The 20,275-nt window shown below is 49.9% G+C and overlaps 1 protein-coding gene across 1 annotated transcript; it reads left to right on the top strand.

The window, feature by feature from the left end:
* The first annotated feature begins 677 nt into the window (after positions 1–677).
* Positions 678–13,630, top strand: CATSPER4 (cation channel sperm associated 4). Its single transcript, XM_023219280.2, has 10 exons — positions 678–916; positions 1,365–1,508; positions 3,675–3,776; positions 7,693–7,790; positions 7,964–8,084; positions 8,293–8,426; positions 10,175–10,349; positions 11,508–11,719; positions 12,033–12,198; positions 13,155–13,630. The coding sequence occupies exons 1-10, from the start codon at positions 704–706 to the stop codon at positions 13,206–13,208; spliced, it is 1,419 nt and encodes a 472-aa protein (XP_023075048.1). The 5' UTR covers positions 678–703; the 3' UTR covers positions 13,209–13,630.
* The last annotated feature ends 6,645 nt before the right edge of the window (positions 13,631–20,275 follow it).

Raw genomic sequence — 20,275 nt, 5'->3', positions numbered from 1 at the left:
GAGTCTACATGTGTCTTTACTTCCATATTTGAATTGGAAATCTGCCCCCTGGTGGGGACTGGGGTGAGTGCTCTTGGCCAGAGGGTGGGTGGCAGACCCTTCCTGCAGCCCGTTGATGTACATGCAAGTACCTGAGCTCCAAGCCTGCCAGGATGGTGGGTCCACCTCTCCCCAGTTCTTTGAAGGCTAATGGTGATCTCCTACCCCATTCCCCAGGGGCACACAATGAGAAACTTTCACTTCGTAGATGGGGAAATGCACTTTGCATGGCAAGGTGGTGGGGACAGTCCTGGAGACTGGGCAGGTAGGACAGGGCAGCTGGTACAGAGGGGTGCAGGTTGAGGTCTGCCCTGGATAGGCCCTGGGGAAAACACTTCTCCACTCCTCATTCCAGCCTCACCTCCACCTCCTGGATCCAAGGCAGGGACACGTCCCTATGACTCCATCCAGGCTGCACAGGAGCTCTGACCTGCTCCCATCAGCCTCTGACTTCCAACCCCAGCCCAGCATCCCTACAGCATCCCCAGACATCCTCTGTGGGATGCGGAGGAGGGACAATGGGAGGAGCTTCTCTCCTGGTTGGAATTCCTCAGTAGAATGCAGAAGGCTGGAGGTCACAGAGGCCTCTGTGATATAACCAGGAGGGGGAGTGAGACCACTTGGAGTGAAGATTCTTTGAGGAGAAAGAAGAGACTGAGCAACCATGAGGGATAATGAAAAGGCCTGGTGGCAGCAGTGGACCTCCCACACAGGCCTCGTGGTGGGGGGCGGGACTCATGAGGACCGTATGGGGTTTGGAGGGGGAGTAGCTGCACTGAGGGGCCGCCCCTCTCCCCTGCAGAGTACCATTCACGAGTCCTACGGTCGGCCAGAGGAGCAGGTGCTCATCAACCGCCGGGATATCATGAACAAAGCGGTAAGGATAGCTCCCGCCCCACAGTGGCCCCTCCTGCAGCTGTGCGCATGGGCAGCAGACCCTCGTGGTAACTCTGCCCCCTCTCCCATCTAAACGCTCCCAGAGGACCCTCCCTAGCACTGATCCCTGAGTGACTGCCCTTGATATGTTAGTAACTCTCTGGCAGTGCCCCCCATAGGAACCCTTATATAATGATCGTCTTCTCTATCAGAGAGCCCAAAGAGATTCTCTGGCAATGACTTCCACAAAAATCCCCCAATAGTAACCCACTTTTAGTGGCCATTTAAATAGTGACCCCTACACTGATGTCTCCATTCCATGATCCACTCTCAGGTGACTTTCCCCCTCTAGAGTGGGCCCCAGGGACCCCCATTCTCTAAGAGCAAACCTCCAGGCAGAGGCTTCCTATGGTGCCACCTGCCTGAAGGAAGGTCCTGCCCTCTCCCAGGACACCTGGGACATGCAGGAGTACATCACTCGTATGTACATCAAGAAGCTGCTCCGACACCCTGCCTTCCAACTGCTGCTGGCCCTGCTGCTGGTGATCAACGCTATCACCATCGCTCTCCGCACCAACTCCTACCTGGACCAGGTGGGACGCCACCATGATCTCTGCCCCACTAACCCTAATGGGGGCCCTGGGGCGAGAACTCTCCCGGCCTCAGGCTCCTTATCTGTCTATGATGGTTGGATTGGGTACTCTTCAAGGGTCTGTCAGCTCTGACCTTCTAGGAATCTGGAGATCAAGGAAGACTTCATGGTGGAGAGGGCTCTGCAGCCTGGCTTTGAGGAATGCATTGGATTTGTACAGGAAGGACGAGAGAAGAATGGTGTGAGGAGAGGGAGGCAAATGGGTGCCTTGTGGAGAAGGGGTATCCAATTCTAACCAGCACTTACTAAAGGAGAATCACTCAGTGCTAGGTACTGACTGTGCAGACAGCCAGGGTCCCAGGGATAATAAGCACAACTGGGTCCTGTCTCAGACACACAGAAACTGTCATTACAAGTGCCCAAGTAGCACCCAGAGTACATGGAGGCTCAACGAAGGCACTCGAACCTAATCTGGGGGATCAGAGCTGGCTTCCTGGAGAAAGTGACACTGGAGTTGAGAGTAAAAAGTAGGATGTGATCTCAGTCACTACAACAAAGAAACAGAAAAAAAGAGCATGTAGGAGTTGGCCAGGCAAAGAGAGGTGGGGGAGACTTTTGGGGAAAAACAGCATATGAGAGACTTCTCTGTGTCCAACTTGAAGTTCAGTGTGACTTATCCTTGATGTTTTAATTTCTTTCTTTCTTTTTTTTTTTAGAGACAAGGTCTCACTCTGTCACCCAGGCTAGTGTGCAGTGACACCATCTTGGCTCAATGCAGCCTTGAACTCCTGGATTCAAGTGATCCTCCTGCCTCAGCCTCACAAGTAGCTAGGACTACAGGCACGAGATACCACACCTGGCTAATTAAAAACTTTTTTTGAGCCAGGTGCAGTGCTTCACACCTGTAATCCCAACACTTTGGCAAGCTGAAGTGGGTGGATCACCTGAGGTCAGGAGTTCAAGACCAGCCTGGCCAACATGGTAAAACCCCATCTCTGTTAAAAATACAAAACTTGGCTGGGCGCGGTGGCTCAAGCCTGTAATACCAGCACTTTGGGAGACCGAGACGGGCGGATCACGAGGTCAGGAGATCGAGACCATCCTGGCTAACATGGTGAAACCCCGTCTCTACTAAAAAATACAAAAAACTAGCTGGGCGAGGTGGTGGGCGTCTGTAGTCCCAGCTACTCAGGAGGCTGAGGCAGGAGAATGGTGTAAACCCAGGAGACGGAGCTTAGAGTGAGCTGAGATCCGGCCACTGCACTCCAGCCTGGGCGACAGAGCGAGACTCCCTCTCAAAACAAAACAAAACAAAACAAAACAAAACAAAACAAAACTTAGCCGGGCGTTGTGGTGGGCACCTATAATCCCAGCTACTTGAGAGGCTGAGGCAGGAGAATTGCTCGAACCCACGAGGCAGAGTTTGCAGTGAGCTGAGATATCACAAAAAAAAAAAGAAAGAGAGGAGACATGGTGACTTGGGACTGCTAGGTAGAGTCAGGCACTATGGGGGCTGTTAGTGGGGTCGCAGCCATAAGGAGGCTGAAGGAGGAGTTTCGAGATTGAGAGAAAGTGAATTGGGCTCTGGGCAGACCCTAGTCACCCATCTACCAATTCATCCATCCAGGGTGCATGTCCTGGACCCATGAGTGGCAGGATACCCAGGAGTTTGGTCAGGCCTAACTTGGAGTATTTGGAGAGCTGGAATAGCAGGAGAGGTTAGGACAGATGGAGCTTGGTGTTCTCTACCCTCAGGGGCCAGGTCTTTTCCTCCCAATCCTGGAGGCTGTTCTGCCTCTCCTACCTCCCTCTCCAAAATATCCCTATTCTAGAAGTTAGGGACAAAAGTCCGTAGTCAGAAAACCATCTTTATCAACTAGCTGTGCACACACAGACTCCACTCTGATTCCACTTCTGTAAGACGGGAAGAAAACCTACTTTGCAGGACAACAGTCATGGTAACATGAAGTGATATGTGATAGTCCCAGCACCGTGCCTGGCACGCACATGCAAAGTGTGTTTTAAAGGAAGTGACAAAGATGCTGAGGACCAAGAGCAGTAGTGATATGGGCCTTCCCTCCCCTACATACATCCTCTCCCTGCCGGCTTGCCCAGGCCCTGCTCCACTGACCTCTCTGCCCCTCTTTTTTCTCTGTCTTCCATGTAGAAACACTATGAGTTGTTCTCTACCATAGATGACATTGTGCTGACCATCCTTATGTGTGAGGTTCTCCTTGGCTGGCTCAATGGCTTCTGGATTTTCTGGAAGGTGAGATCTGGAGCCCTTTGCCCCTACTCTCCCCTGGGGACTGCACACCACCCAGTCTGCCCCTGTACTCCTGGCTCTACAAACTGAGGGTGTGAGTATGTGTGTGTGTGTATAGACAGAGTGTGTTAGTTCTGAGATGTGTATGATGTGGCAGAAAGTAACTGGTGCTAGAAGTGCAACCTGCCTTGGCTCCAATTCCAATCCCTGCTCCAGCTTTCCCCAGCTCTGCAGTCTTGGACAAACCTGACTTCCTTATCTGAGAAATGGGGCTGAGAGCATGTACCTTAATTTACAGAGGTCAGCAGGGATCAGCACACTTTTTCTGTAATGGGCCGGATAAAAAAGATTTTAAGCTTCACGGCTGTACAGTCTCTGTTACAATGACTCACCTCTGCCATGGCAGCACAAAAGCAACCATGGACCGCACATAAATGAAGTGGGCATGGCTGTGTTCATGGACACCCAAATTGGAATTTCATGTAATTTCCACATGTTACAAAATCTGATTTTCCCTATTCACTTGCTTTACTCCTACTTACAGACTCGTTCAGATGTCTTCTCTTCCAGGAAGTCTTCCTGTCTCTCCCAGGATAGGTTAGGCGCTACTTTGTGTCTCCATGATGCTATGCACTTATTATTACTATTTTTTTTTTCATGGAGTTAAAATTTGCTGTTTATCCATCTCCCTCAGAATAGTCTGTGAGCCCAACAGGGCAGGCATCCTATATTCTCAGGAACTGATCTGGGTATGGCACACAACAGGAGCTACATACTGAATGGATCTACGGGTGGATCTGCAGACAGGCAGGCTTGTATCTCCTTGTGCATGTGAAGGTGCAGACTCAGTATGAGAGGCCAGCAGGACTTGTGCTTATTGGGTCCTCAATACATTTAAGAACTTTTTTTTCCCATTAAATATAGTTTTCTTATTGGCTGCAGTGGCTCATGCCTATAATCCCAACACTTTGGGAGACTGAGGTAAGAAGATCACTTGAAGCTAGGAGTTTGAGACAGACTGGCCAACATGGTGAAACCTCGTCTCTACTAAAAATACAAAAACTAGCTGGGCATGGTGGCAGGCGCCTGTAATCCCAGCTACTTAGAGGCCGAGGCAGGAGAACCGCTTGATCCCAGGAGGCGGAGATTGCAGTGAGCTGAGACTGCGCCACTGCACTCCAGTCTGGGCGACAGAGTGAGATTCTGTTTCCAAAAAAAGTTTTCTTTTTGAATATTTAATGCAGATACGTGCTGGTCAAAACTATCTTGAAAGGTACAGATAGAATTCTTGCTTCTCTCTTGTCCCCTCATCCCCTTTCTCCCACCACTATCCTTTCTAGGTAATGTTTTTATATTTGTAGCCTCTTTTTTATTGTCTTCATCCATTTAGTGTTGCTATAAAGGAATACCCGAGGTTGAATAACTTATAAAGAAAGGAGTTGTATTTGACTCTCAGTTCTGCAGGCTATGTGAGAAGCATGGTGCCAACATCTGCTTCTGGTGAGGCCTTCAGGCTGCTTCCACTCATGACAGAAGGTGAAGCATGTGCAGATCACATGGTGAGAGAGGAAACAAAAGAGAGAGTGAGAGGGGAGATGCTGGGCTCTCTTTTTTTTTTTCTTTTGAGACAGAGTCTTGCTCTGTCACCCAGGCTGGAGTGCAGTGATGCAATCTCAGTTCACTGCAAGCCTCACCTCCCCGGGTTCACGCCATTCTCCTGCCTCACCCTCCCAAGTAGCTGGAACTACAGGCGCCCGCCACCATGCCTGGCTAATTTTTTGTATTTTTAGTAGAGACGGGGTTTCACCGTGTTAGTCAGGATGGTCTCGATCTCCTGACCTCGTGATCCGCCTACCTTGGCCTCCCAAAGTACTGGGATTACAGGCATGAGCCACCACACCTGGCCTGTGCCAGGCTCCTTTTAATAAGCAGCTCTTGAGGGAAGTCACTTATTACCTTCAGGATGGCACCAAGCCATTCATGACCCAACCACCTCCCATTAGGTCCCACCTCTAACAGTGAACATCAGATTTCAACACGAGATTTGGAGGGGATAAGCATTCAAACTATAGCATCATCCCAGTATTTATTTTTACAATAATCAGCAAGTATGTATATACTCTCAATCTTCCCTTTCCTAACAGTAACATAGCATAAACATTATTTTGCACTTTACTTTTGTCACTGAATGGATCCTGACAATCTTTCTATATCAATACATAGAGATCTTTCTCATTTCTCTTTCTTTCTTTTTTTTTTTTTTTTTTCTGTAGAGATGAGGTCTTGTTATGTTTTCCAGGCTGGTCTCAAGCTCTTGGCCTCAAGCGGTCCTCTTCCACCAGCCTCTCAGAGCACCAGGATTACAGGCAAGGGTCACCATACCTGGCCTCATTTTTCTTTTTATAGCTACATAGTATTCTATTGATTTAATGGAATTTAACGTGCTATCATTTACCCAATCAGTCTCTTCTGATCACTGGACACGTTGGTTTTCTTTTTGTTTTTTTGTTTTGTTTTTTTTTTTTTTTTGAGACAGAGTCTCACCCTTGTTGCCCAGGCTGGAGTACAATGACACCCATTTAGGCTCACTGCAGCCTTGACCTCTTGGGCTCAAGTGATCCTCCCACCTCAGCCCTGCAAGTAGCTGGGACTACAGGGGCACTTGCCAACACCCCTGGCTAATTTTTATATTTTTTTGTAGAGACAGGGTTTCACCATGTTGTCCAGGCTGGTCTGGAACTCCTGAGCTCAAGCAATCCTCCCACCTCAGTCTCCCAAGGTGCTGGAATTACAGACTTGCACCACTGCACCTGGCATGTTGGTTATTCTCAACCTTATACAAATTGTCATTTTGTACCTTAACCAGCGTATCTGCGGATCAGATTTCTAGAAGTGTGATCCTTGTTCAGATTTTTCACACCTGTGAGTTTTCTCCTCCTCCCCACCTCATTCCTGTGTAAGTGCCTTATTGGACAAAGGGCTTGCAAACTGTGCCTGTCTTCCTGTCTTCCTTCCTTCCTTCCTTCCTTCCTTCCTTCCTTCCTTCCTTCCTTCCTTCCCTCCTTCCTTCCTTCCCTCCCTCCCTCCTTTCTTTCTCTTTCTTTCTTTTCTTTCTTTTCTCTTTTCTTTTCTTTTCTTTTTTCTTTCTCTCTCTCTCTCTCTCTTTCATTATCGCCCTGTCATCCAGGCTGGAATGCAGTGGTGCAATCTTGGCTCAGTGTAACCTCCGCCTCCCAGGTTAAAGCAACTCTCCTGCCTCAGCCTCCCGAGTAGCTGGGACTACAGGCACGTGCCACCACACCCAGATAATTTTTGTATTTTTAGTAGGGATGGAATTTTACCATGTTGGCCAGGCTGGTCTCCAACTGCTGACATCGTGATCACCTGCCTCAGACTCCCAAAGTGCTGGGATTATAGGGATGAGCCACCATGCCCGGCCCGCCTGTCTTCCTTTCTTATGCTGTGAGAGCTATCTCACCTCAGAACTGGCGACTGAAGCAGTATTCCTTATGTTTTTACTAGTATCTATTTTCAGTTTATTATTAATTGTAGTGTGTGTCACCCAAAGACAGGAACAGCCAAGTGTTTTCAGGTTACCTAACTGTAGGGCAAGGCTGTTTTGCACATGCTTTAGCCAAGGTGGGCACTCACCTTAGGAACCAGCTGTGTATCTGTAAGGGTCTTTGCTGTGTGTCTCTGATACTGCATTTGGCTATTGACACATGTATGGGACAGAGAGTACGCGTGTGTTTTGTGGCATGTTTGGGGGACGGCAGGGTAACAGCAGTGGATGGCAGCTGACTGGCCCTGCTCTGAGAGGGACATTGAGCACTCATCCTTGGGATGTGGGGAGGGCAGACCTAGGATGCCCCCACAGGCTGGGCCTGACAGATCCCACTGGGACTGGCCTACTCCCCAGGACGGCTGGAACATCCTCAACTTCATTATCGTCTTTACCCTGCTCTTGCGGTTCTTCATTAATGAAGTCAATATCCCCTCCATCAACTATACTCTCAGGTGAGCTGGGAGCTCTGGAGAAATGAGGGGGACCTATCTGGAACCCAGGAATGAGATGGGGGGATAACGACCAGATGGAGATCAGCTTTGCCTCTCTGGGCAGCTGGTGGGGGTAATGAGGAGGGAGGGGGCTGGGAAGGGCTTAGGGGCACCCCTGAGAGGCTCTGCCACAGGGCGCTTCGTCTGGTGCGTGTGTGCATGGTGGTGGAGCCCCTGGCCCTGATGATCCGCGTCATCCTGCAGTCGGTGCCTGACCTGGCCAATATCATGGTCCTCATCCTCTTCTTCATGCTGGTCAGTGCCTGCCCCTGCCCCCAGCTGTTTCCCTTCCCTGAATAGGGCCCTTGGGTCATTGCGAATAGAGGGGTGTCTGGACCAGCAGAGAGGCCCCTGGGCCTGAATCCCTGTGATTTCCTTGGCAGCGTTCATTTGCATGATATTCGCGTGTCCTATTTCCAGGTCCTTTGGTGAAGTCGGGGTGGGGCTCTGTTCTCTCTGACAGGTTTCTTCGGTGTTTGGGGTAACACTCTTTGGTGCATTCGTGCCCAAGCATTTCCGGAACATACAGGTTGCACTGTACACCCTCTTCATCTGCATCACCCAGGATGGCTGGGTGGACATCTACAGTGACTTCCAGTGAGTGCCGGTGGGACTTTCAGTCTCACCCCACCTATGGGGCAGGGAAGCCGGTAGGGTGTGAGGGCTCTCCCTGAGAGTGGGAGCTCCAGGGACTGGGATGAGGATGGCCTAGTGGAAGCAGGAGTTCCCAGGTCTTTAAACAGAGGAAAAGGAAATACCTGGGCTTGTGGTACCTGAAGCCTTGTCGCCCTTGAATCTCCACACTTCAGAGTCCCATTCCAACCCTTTCGTGGGGACCTCTCCCATCACGCTAACCAGCTGGGTAGTCGGCCTTGGATAGGGGAGCAGGTCTGTAGTTATGCCCCAGGTTACAGAGCAACCTCCCAGCCCACCTTGGAGCCCACCAAACTGCCTGAACTCCTGGGAACTTCAGGTCATTCTTAAACCCATTGCCCACATTCATTTTTGTGTTCTGTTCTTTAGCTCTTTTCCATTAAGTCTAAGCCCTATTTCTTTCCAGTTTACTCCAGAAAGTGGGACCCCCTTAACTGATTTCTTTTTATCTTCTACATGTGAGTATAGAAGCCCAGTAGATATAGGGCTTCTACAGTCATTCTCCATTATGACGTAGATAATGGATAAAAATCAGGCTGACTGGGGCCGGGCATGGTGGCTCACGCCTGTAATCCCAGCACTTTGGGAGGCTGAGGCGGGTGGATAATGAGGTCAGGAGATCGAAACCATCCTGGCTAACACGGTGAAACCTCGTCTCTACTAAAAATACAAAAAATTAGCCAGGCGTGGTGGCAGGTGCCTATAGTCCCAGCTACTCAGGAGGCAGAGGCAGGAGAATGGTGTGAACCCAGGAGGCGGAGCTTGCAGTGAGCCCAGATCACTCCACTGCACTCCAGCCTGGGCAGTAGAGCAAGACTGTCTAAAAAAAAAAAAAAATCAGGCTGGCTGGACATGGTGGCTCACGCCTGTAATCCCAGCACTTTGGGAGGCTAAGGTGGGCAGATCACGAGGTCAGGAGATCAAGACCATCCTGGTTAACACAGTGAAACCATCTCTACTAAAAATACAAAAACAAAGTGCAGCGGCTCACACCTGTAATCCCAGCACTTTGGGAGGCTGAGGCGGGTGGATCACAAGGTCAGGAGTTCAAGACCAGCCTGGCCAAAAAGGTGAACCCCGTCTCTACTAAATATACAAAAATTAGCCAGGCGGGGGGACACCTGTAATCCCAGCTACTCAGGAGGCTGAGGCAGGAGAATTGCTTGAACCTGGGAGGCGGAGGTTGCAGTGAGCCGATATCGCACCACTGCACTCCAGCCTGGGTGACAGAGTGAGACTCCGTCTCAAAAACAAAAAAAATTAGCCGGGTGTGGTGGCAAGCACCTGTAGTCCCAGCTACCTGGGAGGCCGAGGCGGGAGAATGGCGTGAACCCGGGAGGTGGAGCTTGCAGTAAGCCGAGATCGCGCCACTTCACTCCAGCCTGGGCAACAGAGCGAGACTCCGTCTCAAAAAAAAAAGGAGTGTAGCTAATAGATTAAACTTAATAGTGTTGATGTGCACGTCCCCACCTTGCAGGGTTGGTTAGAGAATCAGCCCACTGTCTGGCAGCACAGCAGGTGCTTAGTAGAGAGCAGCTATTGAGACAGGAGTAGGGAATGGGATCTGCACAACAGCAGTGACACAGGCAGAAGTCCTAGTAGGCCTTGGGATGATTTTCCCACTTCATAGATAAGGAAACTCAGGCTCGAAGGGCTAGGGAAATGATGGGGCCCCTGCCTGCCATCTGCAGGACAGAGAAGAGGGAATATGCAATGGAGATTGGGGGTGCCGTCTACTTTATCATCTTCATCACCATCGGTGCCTTCATTGGCATCAACCTGTTCATCATCGTGGTGACCACCAACCTGGAGCAAATGATGAAGGCAGAAAAGGAGGGACAACAGCAACGAATTACCTTTAGTGAGGTGCGTGGGATGGGGAGGGCAGAAGGGAGGAAAAGGGGTGTGTATGAGAGCAGACTTGAACATATGTGCATGTATGTGTGTACTTGCATAATGAAGGGCTGGAGAAAGCCAAGTTGGAGGCCTGGCGGTAGCAGCCCCCCATCTTGAGTGCCCACCCACCCACCAACTGGGGCTTCTGAGGGGTGTGGATTTTCTTTTTTTTTTGAGACAGACTCTCGCTCTGTCGCCCAGGCTGGAGTGCAGTGGCGCCATCTCGGCTCACTGCAGGCTCCGCCTCCCGGGTTTATGCCATTCTACTGCCTCAGCCTCCCGAGTAGCTGGGACTACAGGCGCCCGCCACCTCGCCCGGCTAGTTTTTTGTATTTTTTTAGTAGAGACGGGGTTTCACCGTGTTCGCCAGGATGGTCTCGATCTTCTGACCTCATGATCTGCCCGTCTCGGCCTCCCAAAGTGCTGGGATTACAGGCTTGAGCCACCGCGCCCGGCAAAATTTTTTGTGTTTTTAGTAGAGACAGGGTTTCACCGTGTTAGCCAGGATGGTCCTGATCTCCTGACCTCGTGATCTGCCCGTGGATTTTCTAGATGTTAGATTTCTATGGCAACTCAAAACTGAGCAGCTGGGTGACCTTGGGGCATTTACCCATCTAAGCCTCAAATTTTTTCTTCTGTAAAATGGGAATAATAATAGTACTTAACTCATAGGGTTATTTTATGAGGGTTCATGGGTAAATGAACACTGCTTGGTGCGTAGTAAGCACTCAATAAATGTTAGCTACCATGTTATTCATTCAGGGTAGTACTTCCATAAGGTTGGGCAAAGGAGTGGAGTACTTCTAAAAGAGTGGAGTGCTGGAGGTCTGGGCTTGAGGGTAGGCAGGGCTTTATAAATTTGCTGGGTAGGGTTTATCAGGGTTGAAATCTGGGGCAGGGCTAAATTTTGAAAAGGGGTGAGAATTTTTAAAGAAGTGGGGAAAGGGCATGTGCATTTAAAGTTGGGTTCCTCCAGCAAGGCAGTAAGGCTAAGACTGGTGAGAGCTGAAATGAGGGCCTTAGAACCCTGGGATCCTAAGAGACTCATCCTGAAGCCAAGCAGGAAAGGAGTGCCGGGGGCGCGCCTGCCTGAGCTGTCCTGACCCCTCTCCATCTCCCGATTCCCAGACAGGCGCAGAGGAAGAGGAGGAGAATGACCAGCTGCCACTGGTGCACTGTGTGGTCGCCCGCTCGGAGAAATCTGGTTTCCTCCAGGAACCCCTTGTGGGAGGCCCCCTGTCCAACCTCTCAGAAAAAACGTGTGACAACTTTTGCTTGGTGCTTGAGGCAATACAGGAGAACCTGAGGCAGTACAAGGAGATCAGAGATGAACTCAACATGTAGGGGAGGGTACTGGGGGTGCCCCCAAGTCATGTGAGTCAAGGCTGGGTGGAGTGTCAGAGTCTTTTGGCCTCACACCCTCACCATTTTAGAAGGCAGACTCTGGGCCCTAGAGAGGTCCCCCACCCTATTGGTGGAGGAGCTGGAATCCAGACTCCGAGTTCCTCCCATCTCACATAAGGGCATAGCTTGGCCTGGGTCTCTGTCAGGGCTGTGTGGGAGAGCGAAGCGGGGGTGACGCCAGGGAAGAGGTGGGAGGGCTGCTTCCCTCCCCTGCAGCCTTCTGAAAGGCACTCACTGCTCCATCCCCAGGATTGTGGAGGAGGTGTGTGCAATCCGCTTCAACCAGGAGCAGGAGGCAGAGGTGTTGCAAAGGCAGTCTTCAACGAGCGGATCATTGGAGACTACGTCATCCAAGGACATCCGCCAGATGTCTCAACACGGAGACTTGCTCAGTGCGCTCGTTAACATGGAAAAGGTGTGCCTTCCTTCTCCTACCCAATCGGTACTCGCCCTGACACTCCACGCAGGTGCAAATGCCCAGCCGGGCCTCTGGACCATTTGTCAAAGTTTCTGTCTATTCCAAGATCTGGTCCCCCTCACCACCACCACACCACATTTTTTTTTCCTTTTTTCTTTTCTTTTCTTTTTTTGTTTTTGAGATGGAATCTCACTCCATCGCCCAGGCTGGAATGCAGTGGCGTGATCTCGGTTCACTGCAATCTCTGTCGCCTGGGTTCAAGCGATTCTCCTGCCTCAGCCTCCCAAGTAGCTGGGATTACAGGCACCTGCCACGGCACCTGGCTAATTTTTGTAGTTTTAGTAGAGACAGGGTTTCACCATCTTGACCAGGCTGGTCTTGAACTCCTGACCTCATGATCCACCCTCCTCAGCCTCCCAAAGTGCCAGGATTACACGCGTGAGCCACCGCGCCTGGCTGTCTGCCTCTTAAATTTCCACCTACCCCAACTGTCACTGCCTATCTGGTTAGGTTCTGTACTTTCCTTCTTGGAGTGGCTCCACCCTTCCAGCCAGTTTCATCTCTAGCACCTTCAAACCTACCCTTTCTTAGTGTGTGTAGCGTGAGCCAGCTCAGTGCCTGCCTAGTGGCAGACACTTAGGCTGTAAGTATACTGTGGGCACAGGACCCCAGGATCCTATCTAAGGTGCATAAAACTAGCTGCCTCCAGAGCTCCTGGAGAGAAAAAGGCACACACCCATGTTACTTAGTTTCTTTTTCTACCCCGACACCATCTGCGTGGGATACACCCTGGGCTCCCAAACTCAGAGGGGATACTAGGTAGGCTCAAGTTAGACCTATGAAGAACTTCCTGGGAGGCCTGACTGAGGAAGCTGGTGAGACTGGAGGAGGTGAGTAACGGAGTCTGCCATATCAGGGGAGGGGGATTAAAAAGAAGACCTCTTGGTTTGCAGGTTCATGACTCTAGCTCACAAATACTCCTTAAAAAACGCAAGAACAGCCATTGAGAGGCCAGGATGGGAGCCAAGGGGCCTGCACACACACACCCAGCCGCTGCGTCTTCCTGTGTCCTTAGTGTGGCTTGGCAGAGCCTGGCCAGAGCCCATCCTCTCCCTTACACCTGGGCAGAGGCCAGGGGCTGTGAAGGTGGCAGCACCTGCAGGGCTGGTGCCTGTGAGCCCCAGGTCCAGAGGAGCCAGGACAGAGAAGGATGCTGGATGATGAGAGTGGGAACCCTAGCAGCAAGGATGAGCACAGAAGGGGGTGCTGGCCAACGCAGCCAGGATTTGACCTAAAGATGGGGATCCCTGGCCCCCTGCTCTTGCCCAGAGCTGGTGGGGGGCCTCAGTGGGCCCTAGCACCAAGAAGAGAAAGGCAAGGCCAGTAGGGCCAGACATCTGTGTGTTGACAATAAAGTTTTGTGTTGGAATCAATGTCTCTGACTGGTGGATCACCAACTCCTTGGTGTACTTGCCTGGGTCTGATAGGGAAGACAGATTATGACCCTCAAAATCCCATTTGTCTGGTGGGAGAGTCACAGACTGCCCTGAAGAGCCTCCAGTCTAATGGGAGGGAGAATTGCACCCCTAAAAATTTCTGACTTAATTGTAGAGATATAACCTTTGCCCTCAGGGTCCTAAGTTTTGCGGAGGAAAGTCTGGTCCTCATGGGAGGGAGCCCCTGTCTGATGAAGGAGATGGCCCTACCTGCTCTCTCCCTGTCAGAAGATGGAGACTGGTCCTCACTCTAGGGAGCCCTTGTTTGATGGGATCACCAATGACCAAGTCACACAAGTACAGGCAGCTCCATCCCAGGGCAATGGAGAGTGATTGGTTAAAGTGTGGGACCTGGCAGCTTCCTGGAGGAGAGGAGGATTTTGTGGGTCAGGTGAATGAAGTCTGACAGGGAACTTAGGACCCGTGAAGCCTATCTGGGATCTTCATACTCAAGGCCTTTGAGAGCCTCAGCAGGTATGCAATCTGGGGACAGTCAGAAAACTGTGGCAATTACGGGCAATAGAAAGAGCTGCCTTAGAGGACAGGAAACCTGGGTTCTGGTCCTTCAGTGGGTCACTTGGCCTTGTTTTCCCCATCTGTGCAATTGGGAGAGGGTGAGATTGATCTCCATCTCTAAAATCAAATAATACCCTCTTATCCCAGGAAGTGGAAGACCAATGGGATCAGCTATGTCCCTGGGATGCAAGTGTGGGGGGATAGCCTAGAAGGCCTGGACATCTGCCTGCTGTTCAGCGAAGCCTGACACTTAGGGGCCATGGTGATATCCAACAGTTGGAATGGGAGTCCCCAGAGGTCCACTGATTGCAGCTGATGGGAAACCCCACCCCCCATCCTCCTCCCATCAGCATTGGTTCCAGCTCTGAAAAGTCACTCAGCAGGCAGATAAGAGGCAGCACCAGAGCCAGCAGTGCCTTACTGTCTTGGAGCCGTTAATCTATTCCCCTGTTCAAGCCAGGACTTCTTCCTGGCACCCTCCAGGACCATCAGCAGCACAGATAAGGGCACCCAGAGGCTTTTGCTGCTGCTGTTGCTACTTACTGGGGATGGCGCCTTTAACCTGCCTGGTGAGTATCTACACAATCTTTACACCCATCCTTCTCTGGGGGCTCTCTCAGCCCTTCTTCTTGCTGGCCAGAGAGGGAAGAAGGTGGCAGATCAGATAGTGTCTTCAGGAGAAGCTAACAGTTTGAGCATGGCTATCATTTACCCCTAATTGTCTGAAAGGTTTGGAGCATCAGTGAGCTTAGAGGCAGGAGCATGGCAGGATGACCTCCAGGGAGCTCCTGGCCTTGACCATCTATCTCTTCCAGGATGCCATTTTGTCTATCTACTCCCTTCATCTTGTTCATTATCTCATCGTCTCTGCCTTTGTCTTTCCCATCCTGGCCAACCTAATAGCCTGGAGTGTCAGCAGGCTAGTTCCTTCCCAAACTGGCCTGGAACTGGGGACCTAGGAAGTCATGCTCCCTTCCCCTTCCCTACTGCAGCAAAGAGCAACTACCACTCCCCATGCCTTACTGAGCCTGAGCTAGGAGTGCAGCCCTGGATTCTGAGCTCCTAGGACAGTATGGGGGAAGATATTGGGAGGTGGTTGGAAATTGTGGGTCTCATCACCCCTATGGTCTCACCTGATGGGTTTCCCATCAGCCACAATCAGTGGACCTCTGGGGACTCCTATGAATCCATAACTTTTACCAGGGATAGGAGCATCCTCGGCAAACTGTCCAGGAAGCAGACACCAATTCTGATGAGAGGAGCAGCAGGGGATAATCATTCCCAATAGCAGGTCTACTCATTGAGTAGTTACTAGGTGCTAAGCACAGTGCTGAGTGCTTCACACACAGTATTTCATCCTCATGACCATCAGTGAAGTAGGCAGTACTGTTATCCCTGTTTCACAATTGAGGAAACTGAGGCTCAGAGACATGAAGTGATTTCTATGTTCCCCCTGTCCCTGTGGGGGACTTATTCTCCATTACAAAACTGAGATGCTAACCCAGGTCTGACTCCAGAGCCCAGGTCACACTTCTCAAGGGAGCTTCTCTGGGCAGGAAACCTCAATATCAGAAAGATGTCAGTCCACACTGAATCTATAATTGCAGGGCACCTCCAATCACAGTTCCAATAGGTTGCTTGCAGAAATCGTTAAGCTGATCCTAACATATGTAAGGAAGAACAAAAGGCCAAGGACAGTCAAGATAATTTTTTTTTTTTTTGAGATGGAGTTTTGTTCTTGTTGCCCAAGATGGAGTGCAATGGCGCGATCTTGGCTCACTGCAATTTCCGCCTCCCAGGTTCAAGCAATTCTTCTGCCTCAGCCTCCCGAGTAGCTGGGAGCACAGGCATGTGCCACCATGCTCAGCTAATTTTTTGTATTTAGTAGAGACAGGGTTTCACCATGTTGGTCAGGTTGGTCTCGAACTCCTGACCTCAAGTGATCCGCCCACCTCGGCTTCCCAAAGTGCTGGCATTACAGGCGTGAGCCACCGTGCACGGCCTGTCAAGATAATTTTGAAGCCCGAGATGGGAGACTCACCCTACCAAATATTGAGGCTTACTATAAAGTAACAGTAAGATAATGTGATACTGGTTGGGGGAAATATGGACTTTTCCATAAGGGGACAGGGATAATTGATTAATTACATGGAAGAAACAAAGTCAGATTCAGTGGAAACATCCCTCTCTGCAAATAAAAACTTGAGACCCCTATAGCAAGACATATAGGTTCAGTTCAAACTAGATCTTTGTTGCAAACGGACCCCACAGATGACTAATGACTAGAGTTTAGAATGCTCCTCCACATTGAGCCAGGTCCTCATTATGCTGAGAGGAACATGAAGGCCGAGGGAGAGGTGAGACCTTTCCCAGAGTCACCCAGCAAGCCAGTAATAGAGCCAGGTCTAGAGCCTATGTCCCCCCACCCTTTCCAAGCATCCTTGCCAGTTCCCCTGCCCTGTTGCAATCCCTTAGCTCTGCACAAGTCTAGAAGAAAGTGGGTGTGGGACCGGGCAAGGTGGCTCGTGCTTACAATCCCAGCACTTTTAGAGGCCAAGGCAGGAGGATTGCTTGAGACCAGGAGTTTGAAAGCATTCTGGGTAACACAGTGAGGCCTCATCTCTACAAAAAATAAAAAGAAGGCCGGGTGCAGTGGCTCACGCCTGCAATCACAGCACTTTGGGAGGCTGAGGGGGGCAGATCACGAGGTCAAAAGATCGAGACCATCCCAGCCAACATGGTGAAACCCCGTCTCTACTAAAAAAATTTAGGTCGGGCGCGGTGGCTCAAGCCTGTAATCTCAGCACTTTGGGGGGCCGAGACGGGCGGATCTCGAGGTCAGGAGATCGAGACCATCCTGGCTAACATGGTGAAACCCGTCTCTACTAAAAAATACAAAAAACTAGCCGGGCAAGGTGGCGGGCACCTGTAGTCCCAGCTACTTGGGAGGCTGAGGCAGGAGAATGGCGTAAACCCAGGAGGCGGCACTTGCAGTGAGCTGAGATCCGGCCACTGCACTCCAGCCTGGGCAACAGAGCGAGACTCTGTCTCAAAAAAAAAAAAATTTTTTTTTTAAATTAATTGGGCATAGTGGCACATACCTGTAGTCTCAGCTACTCAGGAGGCTGAGGCAGGACACTCTGTCTTAAAAAAAAAAAAAAAAGAAAGAAAAAAAGAGAGAAAAGAAAAAAATCAGCTGGGTGTGGTGGCACGCGCCTATAGTTCCAGCTACTCGGGAGGCGAAGGCAGGAGAATCACTTGAACCCAGGAGGTGGAGGTTGCAGTGAGCTGAGATTGTGCTACTGCACTCCAGCCTGGTGACAGAGTGAGACTCTGTCTTAAAAAAAAAAAACAAAAAAACCGGTGAGTGTGGTGGCACACACCTATAGTCCTGGCTACACAGGAGGCTGAGGCAGGAAAATTGCTTGAACCCAGGAGGCAGAGGTTGCAGTGAGCTGAGATCGCACCACTGTACTCCAGCCTGGTGACAGAGTGAGACTGCGTCTCAAATAAATAAATAAATAATAAAAAGAAAAATGTTAGTCGAGTGTGGTGGTGCGAACCTGTAGACCCAGCTACTCTGGAGGCTGAGGCAGGAGGATCACTTGAGCCCAGGAGTTTGAGGCTGCAGTGAGCCATGATTGCACCATTGTACTCCAGCCTGAGTGACTGAGACCCTGTCTCTAAAAAAAAGTGAGGGTGTGGATGGTGCCAGAAAGGATCTGTCCCCACAGGGTTGGAGACAAGGGTTGGCGCATCTTCAGAATTAAGTGATGGGAAGGACAAAGAATGAGCCTGCCACTTGGCTGGGTCACTTCCAATTTTCTTTTCTTTTTTTTTTTAGACTGAGTTTCACTCTTGTTGCCCAAGCTGGAGTGCAATGGCATGATCTTGGCTCACTGCAACTGCTGCCTCCCGGGTTCAAGCAATTCTCCTATCTCAGCCTTCCAAGTTTCTGGGATTACAGGTGTGTGTCACCATGCCTGTCTAATTTTGTGCTTTTTGTAAAGACGGGGTTTCACCATGTTGGTCAGGCTGGTCTCGAACTCCTGACCTCAGGTGATCCTCCCATCTCAGCCTCCCAAAATCCTGGGATTACAGGTGTGAACCACCATGTCTGGCCAGCCTCCGATTTTCTGAATTAGCCTTTTGAAAACTGCCAAGAGGCTGAACACAGTGGCTCACGCCTATAATCCCAGCACTTTGGGAGGCTGAGGCGGGTGGATCATTTGAGGCCACGAGTTTGAGACCAGCCTGGCCAACGTGGCAAAATCCTGTCTGTACTAAAAACAAAAAAACTAGCAGAGCATGGTGGCACGCACTGGTTCTCCCAGCTACTTGGGAGGCTGAGGCAGAAGAATCACTTGAACCCAGGATGTGAAAGTTGCAGTGAGCCAAGATGATACCACTGCACGCCAGCCTGGGTGACAGAGTGAGGCTGAAAAAAAAAAAAGAAAGAGAGAGAGAGAGAGAAAGAAAGAAAAAGAAGAAAGAAAGAGAGAAAGGAAGGAAGGAAGGAAGGAAGGAAGGGGGAAGGAAGGAAGGAAGGAGGAAGGAAGGAAGGAAGGAGGAAGGAAGGAAGGAAGGAAAGAAAAGAGAAGAGAAGAGAAGAGAAAAGAAAAGAAAAAAGAAAAGAAAAGAAAAGAGAAAAAAAGGAAAAGAAAAAGAAGAAAGAAAACTGCCAAGGATGCAACAGCATATCAGGTGATGGGCCTATTTCTGCACATTACCCAGGGGAAAGAAGAAGATTTCCAAGGAATCCAGATCGATATAATTGATTTGGGCCTTTCTCTCTAGAGAGAGCAGCTGGCTCAGCCATGAGAATTAAGCTGTGTTTTTGTAAGGCAGTGCAGCGTGGTAGGGAAGGCATTGGGTTTCTGGTGTCTGATGGACTTTGTTTCAAATGCAGTGGCACCACTTCCTGGCTGTGTGACCTTGGACAGATGTCTTCACTTGTCTGAGCTTCAGTTTCTTCATCTGATAAATGGAAATAATAGTCCTTTTTTTCAGGTTGGTTGTAAGGATTTAATGTGCCTGTGCATTGGAGCAGCACCTTACCTGGGCAGGGCAACAGTTGAATGATATCAAAATGATCCTTGATGGCTATCGCACTCAATGAAACACTTGGCTTGCAGTTAGGGGTCATATTGTTTAAAAAATTCGTATCTTTAGGCTGGGCGCAGTGGCTCACCCCTGTAATCCCGGCACTTTGGGAGGCTGAGGCAAGCAGATCACTTGAAGTCAGGAGTTTAAGACCAGCCTGGGCAATATGGTAAAACCCTGTCTCTACTAAAAATACAAAAAATAGCCGGGCATGGTGGCTCATGTCTGTAGTCCCAGCTACTCAGGATGCTAAGGTAAGAGAATGGCTTGAACCCGGGAAGGGGAGGTCGCAGTGAGCCGAGATCACACCATTGTACTCCAGCCTGGGTGACAGAGCGAGACTCTGTCTCAAAAAAAGAAAAAAATCGTATCTCTAAATACTAGAATCATATTCAATGCAGTAGGAAACTAATATCAAACAAGGTATCAAGAAACCAAATACCAATTGAGATAACAGATTTCTGTCTTTTACTGACTTTCACTGTCTAGAGTAGCCATTGAGTGGACTGGAGACATAGTTGCCTGCACAAGTAAAATTCTCTCTGCCTGGTATACACCTGTTGAAATCTATTGGCACAGAGCTGGCACATAAATGTGAGTTGGTGAGATTTACATATGTATATAAATCAACACCCACTACCTTATATATAATATACATTTATATATGTATATATAATATATTTTTTATGTATACATTATATATATATAATTTTATTTTAGAGACAGGGTCTCAATTCGTCATCCAGGCTGGAGTGCAGTGGCACAATCAGAGCTCGCTATAACCTTAGATTCCTGGGCTTAATCGATCCTCTCACCTCAGCCTCCCAATGTGCTGAGATTACAGGCATGAGCCACTGTGCCCGACCTGATACTATTTTTAGGGAGTCTCCGAATAAGAATATTTGGCAAGTCAAAATGTCTGAAAATAACTCTGGTTTGGTGGAAGGAATAGGTAGATT

The sequence above is a fragment of the Piliocolobus tephrosceles genome, chromosome 1 (assembly GCF_002776525.5).
Source record: "Piliocolobus tephrosceles isolate RC106 chromosome 1, ASM277652v3, whole genome shotgun sequence".
NCBI lineage: Eukaryota > Metazoa > Chordata > Mammalia > Primates > Cercopithecidae > Piliocolobus > Piliocolobus tephrosceles.
This window is presented reverse-complemented; position numbering and strand designations above follow the sequence as displayed.